General features: G+C 42.9%; 1 protein-coding gene across 1 annotated transcript in view; it reads left to right on the forward strand.

Moving 5' to 3' along the window:
* UBASH3B (ubiquitin associated and SH3 domain containing B) overlaps positions 1-22,833 on the forward strand; it is a 574,305-nt gene that overhangs the window by 446,860 nt on the left and 104,612 nt on the right. The window contains exon 11 of the mRNA XM_069224422.1: positions 12,746-12,890. Coding sequence (XP_069080523.1) covers positions 12,746-12,890 — 145 coding nt within the window. The remainder of the gene's footprint in view (positions 1-12,745; positions 12,891-22,833) is intronic.

Consider the following 22,833-nt stretch of genomic DNA (forward strand, 5'->3'; position numbering starts at 1 on the left):
CACCATCACCGCGTATGACAGGGGAGGTACGAGCACCTTACTTATTGGTTGCGGGTCGATGTTATCGGTCTGGGCCTTCTCAAAGACAGCCCATAATTCTGATAATGCTTCCTGTTTGTCCTTCTTTTGCGCCGTGTATTTTGTTTTATTGTGTGTTCAATTATGTTGGGGTCAAAGGTTCCCCTGTTTGGCCAGGGGAATGCTTGTGCCTTGGTGTGTGCATGACGTTCCTGGCAGAACTTGTCAAGTTTCTTAGCTAGTGTGGGGAACATATTCTGCATATGCTTTAGTGGTATATCCTTTAGTGGCATATCCATGATAAACTTGAGTAGTTTTTAGGGGATATTTACTTCTAGTATTTAGTATTTTAGGGGATTTTAAGTTACACATGTCTAGTTTTTCTTTTTTTTAGAGACTTTTAAGTCTTTTACTATGGTGGGGAGGAGTATGTACCCTGGGATTACTAGATCTAATGAAATCAGTGTTATTCACAGACGCATCAAAATACACATTCAACAAACGTAAACATCAATGTATATGAGGAACTACAATCTAGGATAAGTGCAGTTGTTAACTCAAACCAATTTGGAATCTGGCATCAAAATAGTGAGCCTTACTTTGGCATCAAATAACAATTTGTAAGAATCAGCAATACCTTAATAGCATTTTAAGTTATCGTCAAACACAGTACCTAAGGTAAAAACAATTACCTACATTTGCCAATGCTGTACATTTAGTTACTAACAGTCACAACACTCAAGACAAGACCCAGTCATAATAATTCACCAGCGTCACAATTTCAAAATAACACCTTTCCAACTGGCATAAAGAAAAGCTGACATGCCACAAAAGAAATAAAGGGATCAGCCTGTCAGAAATACCTTAGCCCACTCTTAGCGCATGTTATCCTGTGACTAAGGGAAGTGCTCCACAGTATGTGGGACTAGGGGAGCCTGATAATATTGTCGATATCAGCTCATGGGTGAAGATTACAACAATTTATGTGGCAAACAGAAGGGGTGCTTCAATACCCATAAGCCCTTCTCGACAAATCACAAGCTATGCCTAATCTCCTAGATCCCAATCGTTCTAGTTCCCTAATGTTTGAATTACACTCTATGTCAAACCCAGGGGCCCTGCATACCATCTGTGTCAGGTTCAACAGTCCAAAGGAACACATCTCTCACTTCTTTCAGATGCTATCAGTCTTAAAAATAGTAGGACTGAGAAAACCACTTTATCCTAGTAAGATCGAAGTGTGGGTCCTATATCACACCCAGAGCCTATGCGTACCATCTGTGTCATGCCCAGCGGTGCAAGCGAAAGCCAAACTTACATCAGAGGTGCTGACCCTATGTCAAACCCAGGGCCTTATGCGTACCATCTATGTCACGCCCAGCGGTCCAAGCGATCAGCAATCCCAAAATAACACACCAAGAAAACAAACGATATTCACCTTCCCTGATGCTGCTGATCAACAAAGGGGATGCTTTTTTCCAAGTTTGCCATACGTCAAATGCTAGTACTATGGCTCTGATGTAGTCTCTTACCCTTCTGATGGCAGATTCTGTATGGACCTCAGCACCGCGTGTTTAATAAAACTTCCAATCACTTTCAGTGTCTGATCACCTTTCTTGTTTGAGGAAATGTGAATCCGTCCAGGCGGGGACCACTTCCTTGGGTCACAGTCAGGGTCGAAAAACCAATCAGCTCATGGCTGGCTCACCAAAATGTCGCTCGAATGTGAATTTACCTTAAAAACAAAAGACAAGAGGCGCCTGGAAAAACGGAAACAGTTCATTTAATGAAACATGACGGCCAGGAGAGCAGTTACAGAACCAGGGTCTGAGAACTGTCTCTCATTGTACATCAGATTAAAGCACGTTTTTATACATTTCTCTGAGTGTTATAAAGCCATAAAATGCATTCTTTGCTTGGTAAAAAAAAATTGGGAAAGTTGTCATGAAATCATACATGCAATCCCAGGTAGAGAACACAGGTGGGCCTCGATCTGGCGTGGATACAATGTGGGCCAGCAAGTATGTGTCCAGATGTCCGGCCTGAGGGGTACATGGTCGCTCCGTGTGCTGTGTCCTGATTGGATATGTGTTCCTAACTACATGTGGCATCTAACTTTGTACTGTGTTTGGGAATGCATGCATCCCTCCGGCCATGTGTGCTTTGTTAGAGCCAATCCCCGGGACCATTGAGGTGTTGCTGTCTACCTTTGGGAACTGATCTACATTTTCCTGTTTGTGCATATGCCTGCCAGCTAAGTGTTACCAATCCTGGGATCTGCCAGTTATTAACCTCAGGCTTAGGTGTCAGAGTCCTTCCTGACCATGTCCCTATGTGCCAGGATTGACGGAGAATTGATGATGGGGGAATCTAATAGTGGTGATGCGACTTTTTGTAGATATATATATATGTATTGCTGTGTGCATCAACATCGATCAATACAATATTAACTGTTAAATATGTTTATTTTTTTTCTCATTGATATTAGTAACAATTTAGTGTAATTTATTTGTTTAATAATTTACATCTTTTGTAAAAAAAATTATAGTCTTTACTTTTTTCAATTGTATTATATTGTTTTAATGTCTTCAAATGTATTTTTAATTATTAAAGTAAATTATCTAGATTAAATTATATATAATGCTATATATAATCAATTTGTTTTGCTATCTGTTCATTGATGATATTCTGGCTCATGGTATTTTTGTTTTGACATAGTTGTTTTTTTATAAAGTATGTAAACACAATGGGCCTGATTACAACTTTGGAGTCCATACAGCGGGCGGGATATCCATCACATTTGGGACGGATTAACCCCCTCTGCCAAAGTTGTAATCAGGCCCAATATTTGGTATTTTTTTGAAATATTTATGTATTGCGATATTTTTGTTTTTTATATTTTGTGTTACAACCTCATAGGATGACAAACATGACATTATTATGTAAATCAATGATAGTGGATTGTAATGCTGGCCTTATGTGCTCCCCAGCTTCAACAGCACAACAGAACAACAATCTCCATCAATTCCTTGGCATACAAGCTGCCGCCCACCTTCAGATTCAGGGCAAGAATGTCACCAACCAATGTATAACAGTCAATGCTATAACAGAGAGTGCCCCACAACCAACAGTCAAAATAAAGAATCATCAGCACAGATTTTCCATTGGCATCAATGGAAGATGTTTGTTGTGCAAAAGCAAAGGGTTGGTTACTTTAATTGTAGGCATTATGGTGTGGATTAGTTTTTGGTTGTTGTTTGGATAAAGATTTTGCAAGTTTTATCTTAAGGCTTAGTGTGAGCACTGATGTAAGGGTTAATGTTAGGGAAAGAGAGAAAATTGAGGTTAGTATCAGAGGAAAGAAGAGTGTAGGTGGTAGGGTGACCTGCAAGTTAAACATAAGGGTTAGAAAGGGGACATGTCATGGAAAGGCTCCTGATTAGTTGTTCATTTTTTCTTTGTAGGTGATTTGTTGTCATACACATTGCAGATCAATTAGAAAATATTTATGAAGAGTCAGAGATTGTGAATTTGCCATCCTGTACTTTCATTATTATGCAATAGTTGTCTACTCAGGGCTGTGTCCTTATGAAGCCTTAGTTGTGGATGCTCTTGTTTGAGGGTGGTCGATCCACCTAACTTCTTCATTGAAGCTGGACATTCATGAAGATTCATTGCCGATAGGGGACAGGTGCTAAGATTTCCTTTATAGCATCTTCAGTATGACCAAATACATGCTCTGATTCTCTCTTTCCACAACATATCAGTCATCGAGCTCATGGTAGGTTTTATTGGTGTTAAGCTGGCAGATTGAGGCTAAATGAGTTGGATATGTTAGGCACTGACATCAGATGAAAATAAAATGTTCAAATTGGATCAGAAAATTCACAGATCCGACATACAGAAATATCATGACCTAAATCTTGACTGCCAAAATATTTTGAGGTAAGAACCTTAAAGTTGGCTGGACCATTGGCTCCCACTGTCCTGTTTTTAATGATTTTTACAGACAAATATGGACAGAAACCAAGGTGATTCCTGCAGTATTTGTTTTTAAGAGCTGAAAAATACTGAAACGTGGGCTTCTTTTGAGTGACTTTTAATAATGTCATTCATAATTTACATATATATATATATATTTATATGTTCGATGGCATGTGTAGCTGCAGATACACATGCTGTGCACATCCCGCCATCTGGTGTTGGGCTCGGAGTGTTACAAGTTGTTTTTCTTCGAAGAAGTCTTTTCGAGTCACGAGATCGAGGGACTCCTCCCATTTCGGCTCCATTGCGCATGGGCGTCGACTCCATCTTAGATTGTTTTTTTTCCGCCATCGGGTTCGGACGTGTTCCATTTCGCTCCGGGTTTTGGTTCAGAAAGTTAGTTATAATCTCGGAAAAATCATCGGTATTGTTTGAGTTCGGTATCGGGTTAGTTATAACAGATCGACACCGACTTTTGAAGAGCTCTGGTGGCCCTTCAGGGTTTTTGCGATCCCCCGTCGGGGCCTGGTCGGCCCGGCCACGTGTCTCTTGAAGGCTGATGGAACGGACCCCATTCCGCTTCTGCCCAAAATGCCATAACAAGTATCCATATACAGATCAGCATCTGGTCTGTAACTTGTGTTTGTCGCCAGAACACAAGGAAGATACTTGTGAAGCCTGTCGAGCGTTTCGGTCCAGGAAGACACTAAGAGACCGAAGAGCAAGAAGACTGCAAATGGCGTCGGTGCCGACAGGACAAGGGCGTTTCGAGGAGGAAGAAGAAACCTTCTCCATCCAGGAATCGGACTCGCCGAAAACCGTGAGTAAGACGTCGAAACATAAAACTCACGAGAAGACCACAAAAGCCCAGGGGACGCCACCGCCAACAGGCCATGGCTTAACCCGAAAAATAGGTGACCGATCATCGGCACCAAAAAAGGGCACACTTGTGTCGAAGTCATCCGACTCCAGTCGAGATACCGCCACACAGAAATCTCGGGCCCGAGATAGCGGCTCCGAGCAAGTTCGGCACCAAAATAAATCGGCACCGAGAGACAACGACGCCGAAAATAAAAAAGGTTTTGTCGGAACCTAAAAAAGTAGCCGAAAAGGTTTCGATACCGAAACATTCGGCCTCGGAACCGAAATCAAGTTACTACACAGAGGAACAAGGACTGTCCTCACAAATGAAAATACATAGATTTGGACAGGAATTGGAGACAATGGAGCCAGACTACACCCAAAGAATGCTCCACATCCAAAAAGAAACAGGGAAGATCAGCACTCTCCCTCCTATTAGAATGAAACGCAAACTTGGCTTCCAAGAGAAAGACAAGCAGCCACAGGCAAAGGTGGCTAAACAAGTAAGCCCGCCACCGTCTCCACAACGATCGCCGCAAACATCACTGGTAGCCACTCCACCTATGATGCAATCCCGTCTCATACAGGGATGAGTCAAGATGACCCTGACGCGTGGGACCTTTATGATGCGCCAGTGTCAGATAATAGTCCTGATTGTTATCCAGCTAGACCGTCGCCACCAGAAGATAGTACAGCCTACGCACAGGTGGTGTCGAGGGCAGCGGCATTTCATAATGTCAGCCTGCATGCAGAGCCCATTGAAGACGACTTTCTATTTAATACATTGTCGTCCACACACAGCCAGTACCAGAGTCTTCCCATGCTAACCGGAATGCTAAAACACTCCAAACAAGTGTTTGAGGAGCCTGTAAAAGGAAGGGCCATTACTCCAAGAGTGGAGAAAAAATATAAACCGCCACCAACAGACCCCGTGTACATCACACAACAGCTAACACCGGACTCAGTTGTAGTAGGGGCAGCTCGCAAGAGAGCGAACTCACACACTTCAGGAGATGCACCACCTCCAGATAAAGAAAGTCGAAAATTTGACGCAACAGGCAAAAGGGTGGCGGCACAGGCAGCAAACCAGTGGCGTATTGCAAACTCACAGGCTTTGTTGGCCAGATACGATAGGGCTCATTGGGACGAAATGCAACACTTTATAGAACATTTGCCCAAGGAGTTCCAAAAAAGAGCACAGCAAGTAGTAGAAGAAGGACAGAGTATCTCCAACAATCAGATACGGTCAGCAATGGATGCAGCAGACACAGCTGCTAGAACTGTCAACACAGCAGTGACAATAAGGAGACATGCATGGCTGCGTACATCAGGATTTAAAGCGGAAATACAGCAAGCTGTGCTGAATTTGCCATTTAACGGACAGCAGTTGTTTGGGCCGGAGGTGGACACTGCTATCGAAAAACTTAAGAAAGACACTGATACGGCCAAAGCCATGGGCGCACTCTACTCTCCACAGAGCAGAGGCACATTTAGAAAAACACAGTTTCGAGGGGGGTTTCGAGGGCAAAGCACAGAACCCACGACCTCACAAACAAGGCCCACTTATCAGAGCCAATATCTGCGGGGATGTTTTCGGGGACAATATAGAGGGGGACAGTTCCCAAAAAGTAGAGGGAAGTTCCAAGCCCCAAAACTCCTCAAAACAAGCAGTGACTTCCAAGTCACACATCCCCAACACATAACACCTGTGGGAGGGAGACTAAGCAAATTTTACAAACATTGGGAGGAGATATCAACAGACACTTGGGTACTAGCAATTATCCAGCATGGTTATTGCATAGAATTTCTCAAATTCCCTCCAAACGTCCCACCAAAAACACACAATATGTCAAAACAACATATAGATCTTCTAGGACTAGAAGTTCAGGCATTGCTACAGAAAGAAGCAATAGAATTAGTACCAAACCAACAGAAAGGAACAGGAGTTTACTCTCTGTACTTTCTCATACCCAAAAAAGACAAGAGTCTGAGACCTATATTAGATCTCAGAACATTAAATACCTACATCAAATCAGATCACTTTCACATGGTGACATTACAGGACGTAATCCCACTGCTCAAACAACAAGACTACATGACAACACTAGACCTAAAGGATGCATATTTCCATATACCGATACATCCTTCACACAGAAAGTACTTAAGGTTTGTATTCCAAGGGGTACATTACCAATTCAAGGTGTTGCCATTCGGAATAACAACTGCGCCAAGAGTTTTTACAAAGTGCCTGGCAGTCGTAGCTGCACATATCAGAAGGCAGCAAATACATGTGTTCCCGTACCTAGACGATTGGTTAATCAAAACCAACACACTAGAACGGTGTTCACAACACACAAAGTATGTCATAGAAACCCTCCACAAACTAGGTTTCTCAATCAACTACACAAAGTCACACCTTCTGCCGTGTCAGACACAGCAATACTTAGGGGCGAAAATCAACACAGCAAAAGGGATTGCCACTCCAAGTCCACAAAGGGTTCAGGCATTTCACAATGTAATACAGGCCATATATCCAAAACAAAAAATACAAGTCAAAATGGTGATGAAACTCCTAGGCATGATGTCCTCATGCATAGACATTGTCCCAAACGCAAGGTTGCACATGCGGCCCTTACAACAGTGCCTAGCATCACAATGGTCACAGGCACAGGGTCAACTTCTAGATCTGGTGTTGGTAGACCGCCAAACATACACCTCGCTTCAATGGTGGAACAGTATAAATTTAAACCAAGGACGGCCTTTCCAAGACGCAGTGCCACAATATGTAATAACGACAGATGCCTCCATGATAGGGTGGGGAGCACACCTCAATCAACACAGCATCCAAGGACAATGGGACAGTCAGCAAAAACAGTTTCACATAAATCACTTAGAACTATTGGCAGTATTTCTAGCGCTGAAAACATTTCAACCCATAATAAGCCACAAACACATTCTTGTCAAAACAGACAACATGACAATGATGTATTACCTCAACAAACAGGGAGGGACACACTCAACACAGTTGTGTCTCCTGGCACAGAGAATATGGCATTGGGCGATTCACAACCACATTCGCCTAATAGCACAATTTATTCCAGGAATTCAGAATCAGTTAGCAGACAATCTCTCTCGGGATCACCAACAGATCCACGAATGGGAGATTCACCCCAAATACTAAACACTTACTTCCAGAGTTGGGGAACACCACAAATAGATCTATTTGCAACAAAGGAAAACGCAAAATGCTGAAACTTCGCATCCAGGTACCCACAACATCAGTCTCAGGGCAATGCGTTATGGATGAGTTGGTCAGGGATATATGCTTACGCTTTTCCCCCTCTCCCACTCCTTTCATATCTGGTAAACAAGTTGAGTCAAAACAAACTCAAACTCATACTAATAGCGCCAACATGGGCAAGACAACCTTGGTACACAACACTACTCGACCTCTCAGTTGTGCCTCATGTCAAACTACCAAACAGACCAGATCTGTTAACGCAACACAAACAACAGATCAGACACCCAAATCCAGCATCGCTGAATCTAGCAATTTGGCTCCTGAAGTCCTAGAGTTCGGACACTTAGGCGGTCATTCTGACCGCGGCGGGCGGTGGTCGCCGCCTGCCATGTGGTTACCGCCGAATGACCGCCCGCGGTCAAAATACTGCGGCGGCCATTCCAACTTTCCCGCTGGGCCGGTGGGCGACCGCCAAAAGGCCGCCCACCGGCCCAGCGGGAAAGCCCCTGCAACGAGGAAGCCGGCTCCGAATGGAGCCGGCGGAGTTGCAGGGGTGCGACGGGTGCAGTGGCACCCGTCGCGATTTTCACTGTCTGCAAAGCAGAAAGTGAAAATCTGTATGGGGCCCTGTTAGGGGGCCCCTGCACTGCCCATGCCAGTGGCATGGGCAGTGCAGGGGCCCCCAGGGGCCCCACGACACCCGTTCCCGCCATCCTGGTTCTGACGGTGAAAACCGCCAGAAACAGGCTGGCGGGAAGGGGGTCGGAATCCCCATGCGCCGCCATGGAGGATTCCATGGGCCAGGGGAAAACCTTCGGGAAACCGCCGGTTCCCCTTTTCTGACCGCGGCTTTACCGCCGCGGTCAGAATAGCCCAGGAAGCACCGCCAGCCTGTTGGCGGTGCTTCCGCTGCCCTCCGCCCTGGCGGTCACAGACCGCCAGGGTCGGAATGAGGCCCTTAGACCTTCCACAGGAATGTATGGAGGACATAAAACAAGCTAGGAAACCTACCACTAGACATTGCTATGCAAATAAGTGGAAAAGATTTGTTTATTACTGCCATAATAATCAAATTCAACCCTTACACGCATCTGCTAAAGATATTGTAAAATACTTATTACATTTGCAAAAGTCAAAGCTAGCTATTTCTTCCATTAAGATACATCTTACCGCAATTTCAGCTTACCTGCAAATTACGCACTCAACTTCACTGTTTAGGATACCAGTCATAAAAGCGTTTATGGAAGGCCTAAAGAGAATTATACCACCAAGAACACCACCAGTTCCTTCATGGAACCTCAACATTGTCTTAACACGACTCATGGGTCCACCTTTTGAGCCCATGCACTCTTGTGAAATGCAATACTTAACATGGAAAGTTGCATTTTTAATTGCCATCACATCTTTAAGAAGAGTAAGTGAGATTCAAGCATTTACCATACAAGAACCATTTATTCAAATACACAAGCATAAAGTAGTTCTACGGACAAATCCTAAATTTCTATCAAAAGTCATATCACCGTTCCACTTGAATCAAACAGTAGAATTACCAGTGTTCTTCCCACAGCCAGATTCTGTAGCTGAAAGAGCACTACGTACATTAGACATCAAAAGAGCGTTAATGTACTACATTGACAGAACAAAACTAATTCGAAAAACAAAACAATTATTTATTGCTTTCCAAAAACCTCATACAGGAAATCCAATTTCTAAACAAGGCATTGCTAGATGGATAGTTAAATGCATTCAAACCTGTTATCTTAAAGCAAAAAGAGAACTGCCTATTACACCAAAGGCACACTCAACTAGAAAGAAAGGTGCTACCATGGCCTTTCTAGGAAATATTCCAATAACCGAAATATGTAAGGCAGCTACATGGTCTACACCTCATACATTTACTAAACACTACTGTGTAGATGTGTTAACAGCACAACAAGCCACAGTAGGTCAAGCAGTACTACGAACATTGTTTCAAACAACTTCAACACCTACAGGCTGATCCACCGCTTTTGGGGAGATAACTGCTTACTAGTCTATGCACAGCATGTGTATCTGCAGCTACACATGCCATTGAACGGAAAATTTCACTTACCCAGTGTACATCTGTTCGTGGCATTAGTCGCTGCAGATTCACATGCGCCCACCCGCCTCCCCGGGAGCCTGTAGCCGTTTAGAAGTTGATCTTGAACATTTGTAAATTTGTAAATATATTACTTTAAACTACATTATGTACATACGTATTCACTCCATTGCATGGGCACTATTACTAGCATACACAACTCCTACCTCACCTTCTGCGGGGAAAACAATCTAAGATGGAGTCGACGCCCATGCGCAATGGAGCCGAAATGGGAGGAGTCCCTTGATCTCGTGACTCGAAAAGACTTCTTCGAAGAAAAACAACTTGTAACACTCCGAGCCCAACACCAGATGGCGGGATGTGCACAGCATGTGAATCTGCAGCGACTAATGCCACGAACAGATGTACACTGGGTAAGTGACATTTTCCATATATATATATATATATATATACATATATTTATTAATATATATATATATATATATATATATATATATATATATATATATATATATATACATATATATATATATATAGTTACTTGAAAAACTATAACCAGTGGGTTTAGTTCAAAACATTACATTTACGTTGATATTTTTCCCTTTAACTATAACTTAACTTTAACCTTTGTTTTTTTTGTCAGTAAATATATACGTTTATTTTAACATAAAGTAATATTTTATCACCGTACATATGGCCAAACCCCCTCCCCCCCCACGCAGGTCACCCCACCGGCCTACAACTTCTCATCAAACAAAGCACTCACCTGTTCACAGCAACCCACCACAGACACTCCAGCCCGCCCCTTTAAAAAAAAAAATCCCAAAACATTTCTTTTGAATTTAGCCCCAGAGGAATTTCTCTGAGACACCTTACATGGTCCAGGGCAATAGGGTAACACTAACCTGCTTCCTAATACCGTAATTCTTTTTCATTTTCAGGACATGGGGATCAAGTCCCTGTGTCCTGAAATGGCAGGTGCAACATTTCTCTTTATGTTGCGGCCAGCCATTCACAGCCCAAGCTCCTGCAAGTGTTCGCAGGAGCCCTTTGCTCCTCCTGAAGCGAGGGGGCCAACACGAAAAAAAGTCCCCTTGGCCAATCATGTTGCTCTATTATTTGAACTTCCGTGATCACAAGACTCTCACAAGCATCCCATAAACTCAAATATCTAGATATGCCAAGATTTTGAACCTTAATTTCTTAAAAAGTACTGGACATATTTAGAATAAATCACAAAAAGCATGTTTTCTGGATCACGATCTAGCTTTCTGCCAATTTAGTGAAATTCAGTTCAGCCATTTTCGGTGGGACGCTGATCAATTTTCCTATGGAGTATTGCATTGGGAAACTGTGTTTTTTGTGACCCCGCCCCTTTTTTCTCAGCCACCGCTTAATGAGATCAGTCTGATCCACATATTATCTGCATCCCCAGATATACAAGTTTATTTTTCCTTTAATAACTCCAAAACTACTGAACGTATTTACACCAAATTATATAAAGGGCTCTTTCTGGATCAAGAGCTAGCTTTCTGCCAAATTTAGTGTAATTTCGTCCAGAAGTTCGGGATGTAGTCATGTCTAAAATTGCTATGAGAAATTGCATGTGGAAACCCCTTTTGGGACCCCCTGATTGCAGCTAAAGTGAGTGTCAAACTAGTCTTAAAAATGTTATGAAGATTTGTCAAATGACGCCAAAGTTATTGGCAAAACAAAAAAAACTATTTTGTATGGAAAATAGGTCCTAACTATACCTACCTACTGGCGATAGGTAGTTATAGTTAGGACCTAGTTTCCGTAGGAAGAGTGTGGCTATTGAGTTGAATGCACCGTGTACAGAAGTGCGCAAGTTAAATTCATTTAAAGGTGTTGGGTAAATTATATATTAAAGGTATAAGTATAAGTTTAGAATTTTACATTTTTGTTTAGCTTAAGATTGGTCTGTACCTAAAGAATAAATAAAGTTAAAGTAATGTAGGTGGTGCGCAAGTTGAAAATTAAAGGTATAACCATAAGTGTAGAACTTGTAATGTTTGTGCAGTTTAAGTTTGGTTTGTATAGAGAGAATAAAAAATAAAGTTCTCCGGACTATAACAAAGGTTTAACCTTTTTTTTTATTCAATTAATATCTAAATACATATATGTATATGCATATATATATATATATATATATATACATACATATATATAAATATATATATGTGTGTGTGTGTGTGTATATATATATTATAGGTATCACACACACACACACACACACATATATATATATAAATCAAGGTACATGATTATGTAGTTAAGAATAATAAAGCATTACTTACTCTTATATACCTACCTTCATGATACTTTGACTACAATATTTTCATAGGACAATATTTCTGGCATACAGCCATCGACACAAGGTTGAAGATCAGCTTTTTTTTAATAATTCGTTTGTGGATTATTAATGCTGTTGTCATCTAATAGTAGTTTACATTTTTTGTCTAGTTTGTTAAATCACTCTCACAACAACTGCCGTTCATATTTCACTGAAACGTGATCCTTGCCAATGTCTTTCCCTCTAGGCTTACAACAGGAAAATTCAATGAGAATTCGCGTAGAGCCTGGTTTATTTGAGTGGACAAAATGGGTCTCTGGGACCACACTGCCTGCCTGGCTATCCCCAGCAGAGCTAACTGCAGCAAATTTAAGTGTTGATACAACATACAGGTAAAAAGTAATTATTTCAGAAGTGCAATCTTTGCATCAAAAAAGCTATGTGTAACAAGGTTACGGTTTTATTAATAAGTCGAATATTTTCTCTCTACATACGGATTTTGCTTTCACAACAGACAGTCTTATTTTACTTCTCTTCTCATAAATAATCATTTAAGATTACAACTTCCTATATTTGGATTACAGCTACTGTAAAGTAGGACAGGCAAATCAATACATATAAAGATTATACAGTGTTCTCATGATTCATTGCTTACCATAAAATATGAAATATGCACCATTCACAAAAATTATTATATTTCTATTCAAATTTCTCAAGTAGTGTTCTAATACCCTTTCTAACAGCTGCAAATAAGCCCAAAAGAGCATTCGATATTCACCACTATCAATAATACTTACTGTTGCTCTGCATTGCATTGTTCTGTATGCTTCTGCATAACTTTCGTGGAAATCCCAAACTGTATCACTATCACCAGTTTAGTTGCCCATTATGGAGCAAGTGCCCCTACACCTTCGGTCCGGTTCAAATAGACTGTCAGGGTAGAAATTTGACATAGACTTACAACTTTCTGAGCATTAACAATATTGGAAAACTTTTTTCCTTAGGTAGGCATCATGGGCATGATCTATGAAGGTTTCATCCACGCATAAACAATCTTAAAACTTTCTGGACTGCTTTCTGGAGTTTGGATTCTGACGTAGCACAGTCTTAAGTCACAGTTCTGACTTAACACAGTCTTAAGTCTTGGTTAATCAAGCCAATTATATGTAAGGAGTACGTATTTGTTCAGACTTCGGCAATGTTGATTTGAAATGTTTACATTAGGACGAATTTGGGGGGGGGAATGTTATTCCAATTCTGAATAATCTACATATCCATTTTGATATTAAGGATTATAGAAAAAGGTACGTTGTTTCGGTACCAACCGCTGCGACACCGAAAAAGAAACACCAAACAGCTACAATTTCCGCACCGAAAAATTTCCATCCGGAAAAAGCTTAGGAACAAAAAAAACACCAAAAAGACTCTCAGCGACTCTGGGCAGTCTGTAACATCCCCCACACCACAGGTGGAACCAATTTTGGAAGTTATAGATGCTAGACAGCGCCAACATCAAATTCAGCAAGGAACAAGGTGGATTATAACATCACCGCTGCCATCTCTAAAGAGGAAATTAACTTTTGAAGAAAGTCTTGATTCCTCTGCACCTCCGAAGAAGACTTCTAAAGATAAGACTTCTTCTCATACTTCTACATCTCCACCTTTACCTACTTCTCCACAACATACTCCACCAACATCTCCCACTCATTTAAGGTCCACACCACCTAGTTCGCCACCTGGTGGGTCACAAGATATAGGGGACACATTAGAAGAGCAAGACCCATGGGATGAGTACAATCCGGATCCCATTACACCAAATGACCGGGATCTTTACCCAGCTAGACCCTCACCTCCTGAGGATTCTACATCATATCTACAAGCAAGAGCAGCAGCACATCACAATGTAAATATGTACACTGACCCCATAGAGGAAAATGTCTTATGTGACACCCTTGCTGCAACACATGAAGAAAGCCAATTTCTTCCAATGTTACCAGGAATGATCAGACATGCAGAGGAAATATTTAAAGAGCCTGTTAGAGCAAGGTTTATCAGTCCTAGAGTTGATAAAACGTATAAAACTGCACCCACTGATCTGCTATATACAAAAACACAAATTCCTCCAGACTCTACTGTGGCATCTAATGCAAGGAAAAGAGCTAATAACCAGTCAATAGGAGACACACCTCCTCCTGACAAAGAAAGTTAAAAATTAGAGGCAGCAGGTAAAAGAGTAGCAGCTCAAGCAGCCAGTCATTGGTAAATTACCAATGCTCAAGCTCTACTTTCCAGATATGACAGAGCTCACTGGGATAATATAGAGGAACTTTTACAATACCTACCAGAAGAACATCATAAAAGAGGGGTAGAGATTGTAAATTAGGGACAAACAGTATCCAACAACTCCATTAGACGTGCATTTGATGCTGCTGATACAGCAGCATGTAGTATTAATACAAGTATCATAATAACACATCATGCATGGCTTAGATGTTCAGGCTTCAAACAAGAAGTACAATAGGCAGTTCTAAATATGCCTTTCGATAAGGAGCATTTATTTGATCCACAAGTGGATACCACACTTGAAAAAATAAATAAGGACAATCAAACTGCCAAAGGAGCTTTGCAAGCCAGCACACATAGAAGTAATTTTAGTTGTGCAGGGTTTAGTAGAGGATTCAGGTAATCATTCCAAGAACAAACGACAAGTCAAACTAAACCCACCTCTCAATACACCAGAGATTATTTCAGAGGGTCATATAGAGGAAACACTAACAAAGGAAGAGGAAAACCATCTTCATCTAGAGGTTCCTCATCAGTCTCTAAACAATGACTCAACAAATGCAACACTAAACCACATCACTCCTTTAGGGGGAAGATTACAAATCTTTTATCCCTAGTGGACTCACATTACCACAGATCAGTGGGTACTTCAAATTATCCAAAATGGTTATTGTCTGGACCTCATTTCCACTCCACCAAACTCTGACAGGATCATCTAACTCTTCTCAAAGAGGAAGTAAATTTCCTTCTTCTAAAAAGGGCTATAGAACCAGTACCATTACAATACCAAGGAACCGGAGTTTACTCCCTGTATTTTCTAATTCCCCAAAAAGATGGGGCTCAGACCAATATTAGACCCTTAAATCACTACATTCTATCAGAACTCTGTTACAAATAGGAGACTTCATGACTGCCCTAGATTTAAAGGACGCTTAATTTCACATTCCCATTCATCCTGCACCCCGAAAATATCTAAGATTTGTTGCAGCAGGAAAACATTCCCAATTCAAAGTGTTATCCTTCAGAGTCACAACTGCTCCCAGAGTATTCACAAAATGTATTGCAGTGTTGGCAGCACATCTCAGAAGAAAACAAATTCATGTTTTCCCTTATCTGGATGATTGGCTCATCAAAGCCAATTCATTCCTTCAGTGTCAAAACGATACTCAAACTACAATATGCATTCTACATTCCTTAGGATTCAACATAAACTACGTCAAATACCACCTTCAACATCTGCAAACACAACCATACCTAGGAGCTATCCTAAATACACAATTAGGAATAGCATTTTCCAACCAAAACAGCATCCAAGCTTTTCAAACATAAATTGCAACATTAAAACAGAACCAAACATACATAGTAAACACTGTGAGGAAACTGTTAGGAATGATGGCATCTTGAATTGCCATAGTGCCTCATGCCAGACTTCATATGCGTCCTCTTCAACAGTGTCTGTCTCGTCAGTGGTCTCAGGCACAGGGTCAGATGGAAGATCTAGTGTTGTTAGACCGCCAAACTTATCTCTCTCTACATTGGTGGAATACCACAAACCTTTTAAAAGGGCGTCCCATTGTAGACCTCATTACTCAGATTACTCTCACAACAGATGCCTCAAACAACGGGTGGGGAGCCCATCTCCTCAACCTAACAGTTCGGGGAATATGGGACAACACTTACAGGTCAATTGCCTCGAACTGCAAGCAATATTCTTGGCAATAATGAAAGCATTCCTACCATAATTACAACACAAAACAGTGTTGGTACGTACCGACAATATGACTGCCATGTACTAGCTCCAGAAACAGGGGCGACACAATCTCAACAACTGTCCCAGCTAGCACAATCACTGTGGAAATGGGCGATTTGTCACCATATTCACATAATGGCACAATATCTCCCAGACACACCCAACAATTTAGCAGACCTGCTAAGCAGGACTTATCAACAAACACACGAGTGGCAACTCCACCCACAAGTCCTTCAACAATACTTCACAAAATGGGCAACACCTCAAATAGATCTGTTGCATAAAAAAATAAAAAAATGCCAAAACTTTGCCTCCAGGTACCCACACCCTCAGTCCAAGGGCAATGCTCTATGGATGAGTTGGTCAGGGATATTTGCTTTTGCTTTTCCCCCTCTCAGACTCTTACCATTCCTACTACGGAAGATAAATCAATCTTCCCTCAACATGATCTTAGTGGCTCCTACTTGGGCAAGTCAACCATGGTACACAACGTTTCTGGAACTCTCAGTTGTTCCTCATCAAAAACTTCCAAACAGACCAGATCTTCTGACATAAAAACATGGACAGATAAGACATCCAAATCCCAAATCACTCAACCTAGTGATATGGCTCCTGAAGTCATAGAATTTGGCTTTTTACATTTACCACAGGAATGTATGGATATCCTAAAACAAGCATGTAAACCTACCGCTAGACAGTGCTATGCTGCAAAATGGAAACGTTTTGTTTGTTATTCTCAAAAAAGACATTGATCCCCTTCAGCCAACAGAACAGGACATTATACAATATTTATTACATTTACAAAGGGCAAATTTAGCCTACACATCTATTCGTTTACATTTAGCCGCTATAGCTGCATATCTGCAAAATAGACAACATAGTTTGCTTAGAATTCCAGTTATCAAAGAATTTATGGCAGGACTAAAAAGAATAATTCCACCAAGAATTCCTTCAGTTCCATCTTGTAACTTAAACATTGTACTCACAAGACTCATGGCTCTACCATTTGAGCCACTACAATCCTGCCCATTACAATACCTTTCATGGAAAGTAGCATTCTTAATTGCTATCACATCTCTCAGGCGTGTTAGTGAACTCCAGGCACTAACTTTAGAAGAACCCTTCCTTCAGGTTCATAAAGAAAAGGTTGTATTTAAGAACAAATCCAAAATTTCTTCCTAATGTCATTTCGCAATTTCATATAAACCAAACAATAGAATTGCCAGTTTTCTTCCCAAAACCAGAATCAGTGGCAGAAAGAGCTCTACATACTCTGGGTGTCAAGGGAGCTCTTATTTATTACATAGACCAGACAAAACATATAAAGAAAATAAAACAACTTTTTGTGGCTTTCTCATTGCCACCCAAAGGAGACCCAATATCTAAAACAACTGTAGCAAGATGGATAGTCAAATGCATTCAAACTTGCTGTACTAAAGCTAAGAGACAATTACCTGTAACGCCTAGAGCACATTCCACTAGGAGAAAAGGTGCATTTATGGCCCTTCTAGGTAACATACCTATTGCAGACATTTGTATAGCAGCAACATGGTATACACCACATACCTTTACTAAACATTATTGTGTAGACATCTTTGCCAGAACACAGGCAAATGTTGGACAAGTTGTACTTAAAACACTTTGTCAAACAATTGCAACCCTTTCACACTAGCCACCGCTTTATGGAGGGACTGCTTTACCATCTATGCACAGCATGTGTGTCCACACATAGACATGCCATCGAACGGAAAATGTTACTTACCAGTAGAAATCTGTTCATGGCATGTAGTGCTGTAGATTCATATTCGCCCTCCCTCCTCCCCAGGAGGTATGTACAGATTGTAATTTAATTTGTGTATATGTATATATATATATATATATATATATCCGCCTGCGGACAAACAATCTAACAAAGGACTTGACGCACATGCACAGAATTACCGAGAGGAGGAGTCACTCGATCCCGTGACTTGAAAACTTTGTTCGAACAAAAACAAATCGTACTACTCCAAACCCAACACTAGATGGTGAGCTTATGCACAGCATGTGACTCTACAGCACTACATGCCATGAACAGATAAGTAACATTTTCCTTCCCCTTGTTGCCCCTCTGGTCGGGAGGCACACAATTCTGACACATTCCCAGGTCTACCGGTGTTGGTAAATCTAGGAATGTGTCAGAATGCATGGGTAGATGCGTGAGAACAGCCATGCTCCACCCATGGCACGCCTCTCTGCTGCAGAGAAACACAAGGCAGAGATTTGTGCTGCCTTGTGTTACTCTAGATTTATCAAGCCATGCAAAGCCACTTGAGATGGCCTTGCATGACTTGGTATATCCCATTTAGTTTGACAGTCCACTCCACTCCACTCTGCAAATATTGGCCAAAATATCAAAACCGTCATGGCCCAATACTTCATATCTTGTTATGGAAAGAATACACTTATCTAGAGTTGAAATTGTGAAGAATTAATGAGCTTTGCATGAGAAAATCTTCATTGAAAACACAGTGAAACGTATTCATCTGTATCTACCACTGAGGCTTCACTAAGTTAAAATACTACAGCAGTAAATTATGTGTGGTGCACAAGCATACATTAGTAAGAAATGGCAGAACATGTAGGAAAAAAATACAAAGATGATGGGTGGAACGCATTCTCAAATTCTCAGCCACAGCTAATCAACCCAAGCATATTTCATGCCATCTTTTTGTGCCCACTATGCCGGGCTAAGTGCGCTCTGAACAAGAATGCAAGCAAACGCAGACAAGCTGTGCCCCACTTGGCTTATGCTTAATCATTGATGAATGTCTTGAGCCTTTGAGTCCAATGGCACAGTGAACAAAGCACCCTACTCTGAGCACAACTGTCGCACTCAGGGTGTTGCACTGAGGAAATCACAAAGATAGTGGGCGGAATGCTTGCAAAAAGTTTTAATCACCAGCTATCATTCCTGTTCATTGGCTTTGCCCACTGTTCCTTTCCAAGGACCAGCTATATGAAAATCAGCTTTTTGCCTTCTCTAGTGGGGACAGTCCAGTCAAGTCAAAACTTGAAAGCAGGTTCCCTCCGAACTGGTACACCGGTAACCCAGAGCAGTATGAGTCTACTTATTCCTCAGCAGTTATGCATAGCTTAAGTTCTATGGCACATTGAGCATATCTGTCACACTTAGGGTGCCACATTAAGGAAAACACAAATTTTATGAGTGGTATACTTTCAGAAAGTATCTGATAGAACCACTTCTCTGATAGAGACATATAGTTGCAGATTCCTTACCTTAGGATTTCCACCACAGTTCAGTCTGGATCTGGAGATTTTTCTCGAGCAGTACCCCTGCTTGGCATTCGGTGGCATTGACCAGCTTCGTCTGATGGAGGCCCAGCACTTAGTTCCACATAAGTACTGATCTCAATCGAGAGAAAGGTGTCAGGAGAGGTAGCGGAACCCACCCTCTTCTTCGACCCACACCAAGTCCTCGGAACGTTTGGTTAAGTTGAGGCATAAGAAGAAGTCGAAGAAGGAGAAACGGCTGATGAGATGAGGCAGAGAGAGCATCGTCAATCAAAGCCTCTATCTGCGGAGTCTGTGTATTGGCCAACTTCGTGATTCCCAGAGATTCAGGGAGCCAGAGCGACCCCTGCCTAGCTAAAAGAGTTTTATGAGGCCATTCGCCTCATTTTTGGGCAGTCTGTCCCGGCTGGCATGCCTTCAGGCCCCACAGAGTCAGAGGGGTCCCTTCGGGTTCTGCATTGGCGGCTTCGACCTCAGCTCTGAGGAGCACCCAAAGATCCATGCATGGTTCGAAATCGACACCGATTATGCCACTTTGAACTTCGCAGGTTCTGACGTCAACGTTTCCGTCACCACCTGCACCACCCCCATCCTCATTGCAGACTCCAACACGGAGCTGGATAGATGTTGCACGATGCCGACTCTGGCGCTGGTAGGGGCCTTGCCCCCTATGTCAGATCCAGAGTCTTATTTTTATGGGCTAGGTTATGGGGAGGAAGTTGAGGGGTCGCTGAACCTTTAGCATAGCAGCTCCAAGACCCCATGGACTGGCGTACCCATGGACTAGTCAGAACCTGGGCAAAGCCAGTGGCCTGGATACCTCCTCACATACTGGCATGCTCTCTCCCTCTTCCATGGCTACAGAGGAGGGAGATTTATATTCAGGGGTGGTGTAGTGAGTGACTGTGGTCCTGGACCTCGAGCTGCCTTCAATGGTAGTCAGGACTACCTTCATGACAGAGATGCTTCAGCCTGGGGCTTCCTCCTCAGAACCACTGCTCCCCTTTAATGAAGTCCTTACAGATGTCCTACTGGGTACCTGGTACAGGTCCGGCAGGAGGCCCAGGCTGTACTTTCCCATGCCTTTGCTGGTGGGAGAGACGGAGCAAAGTTCACAATCTGATGTGGACTGAGCATGACCTACTCACTCGGCAGAGCGGTTGATTCAACAGTGGCCTTGAGGTGCCACACCTGGTTGAGAAAATCTGGCTTTTCGGGGGATGTCCATGCTACCCTTATGGATATGCCCTTCGATGGCACCCGTCTCTTTGGAGAGAAAGCAGGCTCAATGCTTGAGCGCTTCAAGGATTCTCATGGTATGGCCAGGTCCTTGGACCTCGCGGCGGCCCCTCATCCCCCTCAGTCTGCTTTTCTCCCCTTTCGTGGCAATGGAAGGGGCACCCTGCGACATCCATTCCCCTCCAGCTACCATGCTGCGCATGCTGCCCAGCCTCTGTGTGGCTGGGATCCACCGCCCTCGTCGACCAGGGAGCCAGTGGTCAGGCCAGTCCACCGCCGCTGCCTCTGCAACTGCATCCAAGCCTTCCTAGTCTGCCCATTCGCAACCGGGGCTCAGTTGGATGCAGGATTCACCATTACCATCTGCGCTGGCAGTCCATCATGTCAGACAGGTGGGTTTTGCAGATAGTCCGAAGGGGCTGTTCCCTCCCCTTCAAGGCTAACCCTCCATCCATTCCAAAATCCTATGATTAGCTGTCCGAGGATCACTTGGCACTTCTCAAGAGGAAGTTATGGCTCTCTTGATCAAAGGAGCCTAGAGAGGGTTCCTGTGCCAGACGTCGGTTGTGGTTGCTATTCCCACTACTTTCTGGTGCCCAAAAAGGACAAAGGCATTCACCCTATCCTAGACCTTCGGTCCCTCAGTCTCTTTCTCAAGAAGGGGAAGTTCAAAATGCCCACTCTGGCTCATGTTCCATCTTCCCTGAACCCAGGAGACTGGATGGTAGCGTTGCACTTGCAGGACACATATTTCCATATCCCCGTCCTGCTTGTCCACAGACGTTATTTACGGTTCATCTTAGGCCACGAGCACTTTCAGTTCACCGTGCTCCCCTTTGGCTTTACCAGCACCCCTTAGGTGTTCACCAAAGTGATTGTGATGGTCGCCACTCATCTGCGCAGATCAGGGGTTTCAGTCTTCCCCTATCTCAATGACTGGCTGTTGAAGGCGGGCTCGCCCCAGGCTGTCGTCTCCCTCCTCCAGACTACGGTGGACCTCCTGCATTCACTGGGGTTCACTATAAATGTGCCGAAGTCACACGTGACTGCCTCTCAGATGCTCCCTTTCATTGGAGTTGTTATGGACACAGTGCAATTTCGGGTTTAACCTACTGAGCGGGGAGGCCAGGATATTCAGGCCATGATACTGATGTTTTACGCTCGATTTCAATGAGAATGACTCTGAGGCTGCTGGGCCTCATGACCTCGTGCATCCTGCTGGTGACACATGCTAGATGGCATATGCCGGCTTTGCAGTGGTACCTGAAGATCTAGTGGGCGCAGTATCAGGGGAATCTCTCCGAAATTGTCCAGATCTCTGAAGGAACTGCACTAGATCTGCAGCAGTGGCTAACAAACTGCGATTGGGTCAGAGACAGATGCCTCTGCCTTTCCCAACCAGATCTGACTGTGGTGACAGATGCATCACTCCTGGGAAGTGGCAGCCATCTGGGAGAGGCAAAGATCAAAGGCATCTGGTCTCTGGCAGAGTCCGGACTCCACATCACCCTGTTGGAGCTCCGGACGATCAGACTAGCTTTGAAAGCCTTTCTTCCTTCTCTTAAAGAGAAGGTAGTGCAGGTGTTTTCTCACTACACCACCACCATATGGTACTGCAACAAGCCATTTTTTAGGAGGCTCTGCACCTCTGGACAAGGCTAGAACAACAGGGCATTTCCCTGGTGTTACAATATCTGGCAGACGCTCTGAACGTCAGAGCGGAGGAACTCAGCTGACAGTGATTAGTCCATCACGAATGGCATCTCCGT

Source organism: Pleurodeles waltl, chromosome 3_1, assembly GCF_031143425.1.
Source record: "Pleurodeles waltl isolate 20211129_DDA chromosome 3_1, aPleWal1.hap1.20221129, whole genome shotgun sequence".
Taxonomy (NCBI): Eukaryota; Metazoa; Chordata; class Amphibia; order Caudata; family Salamandridae; genus Pleurodeles; species Pleurodeles waltl.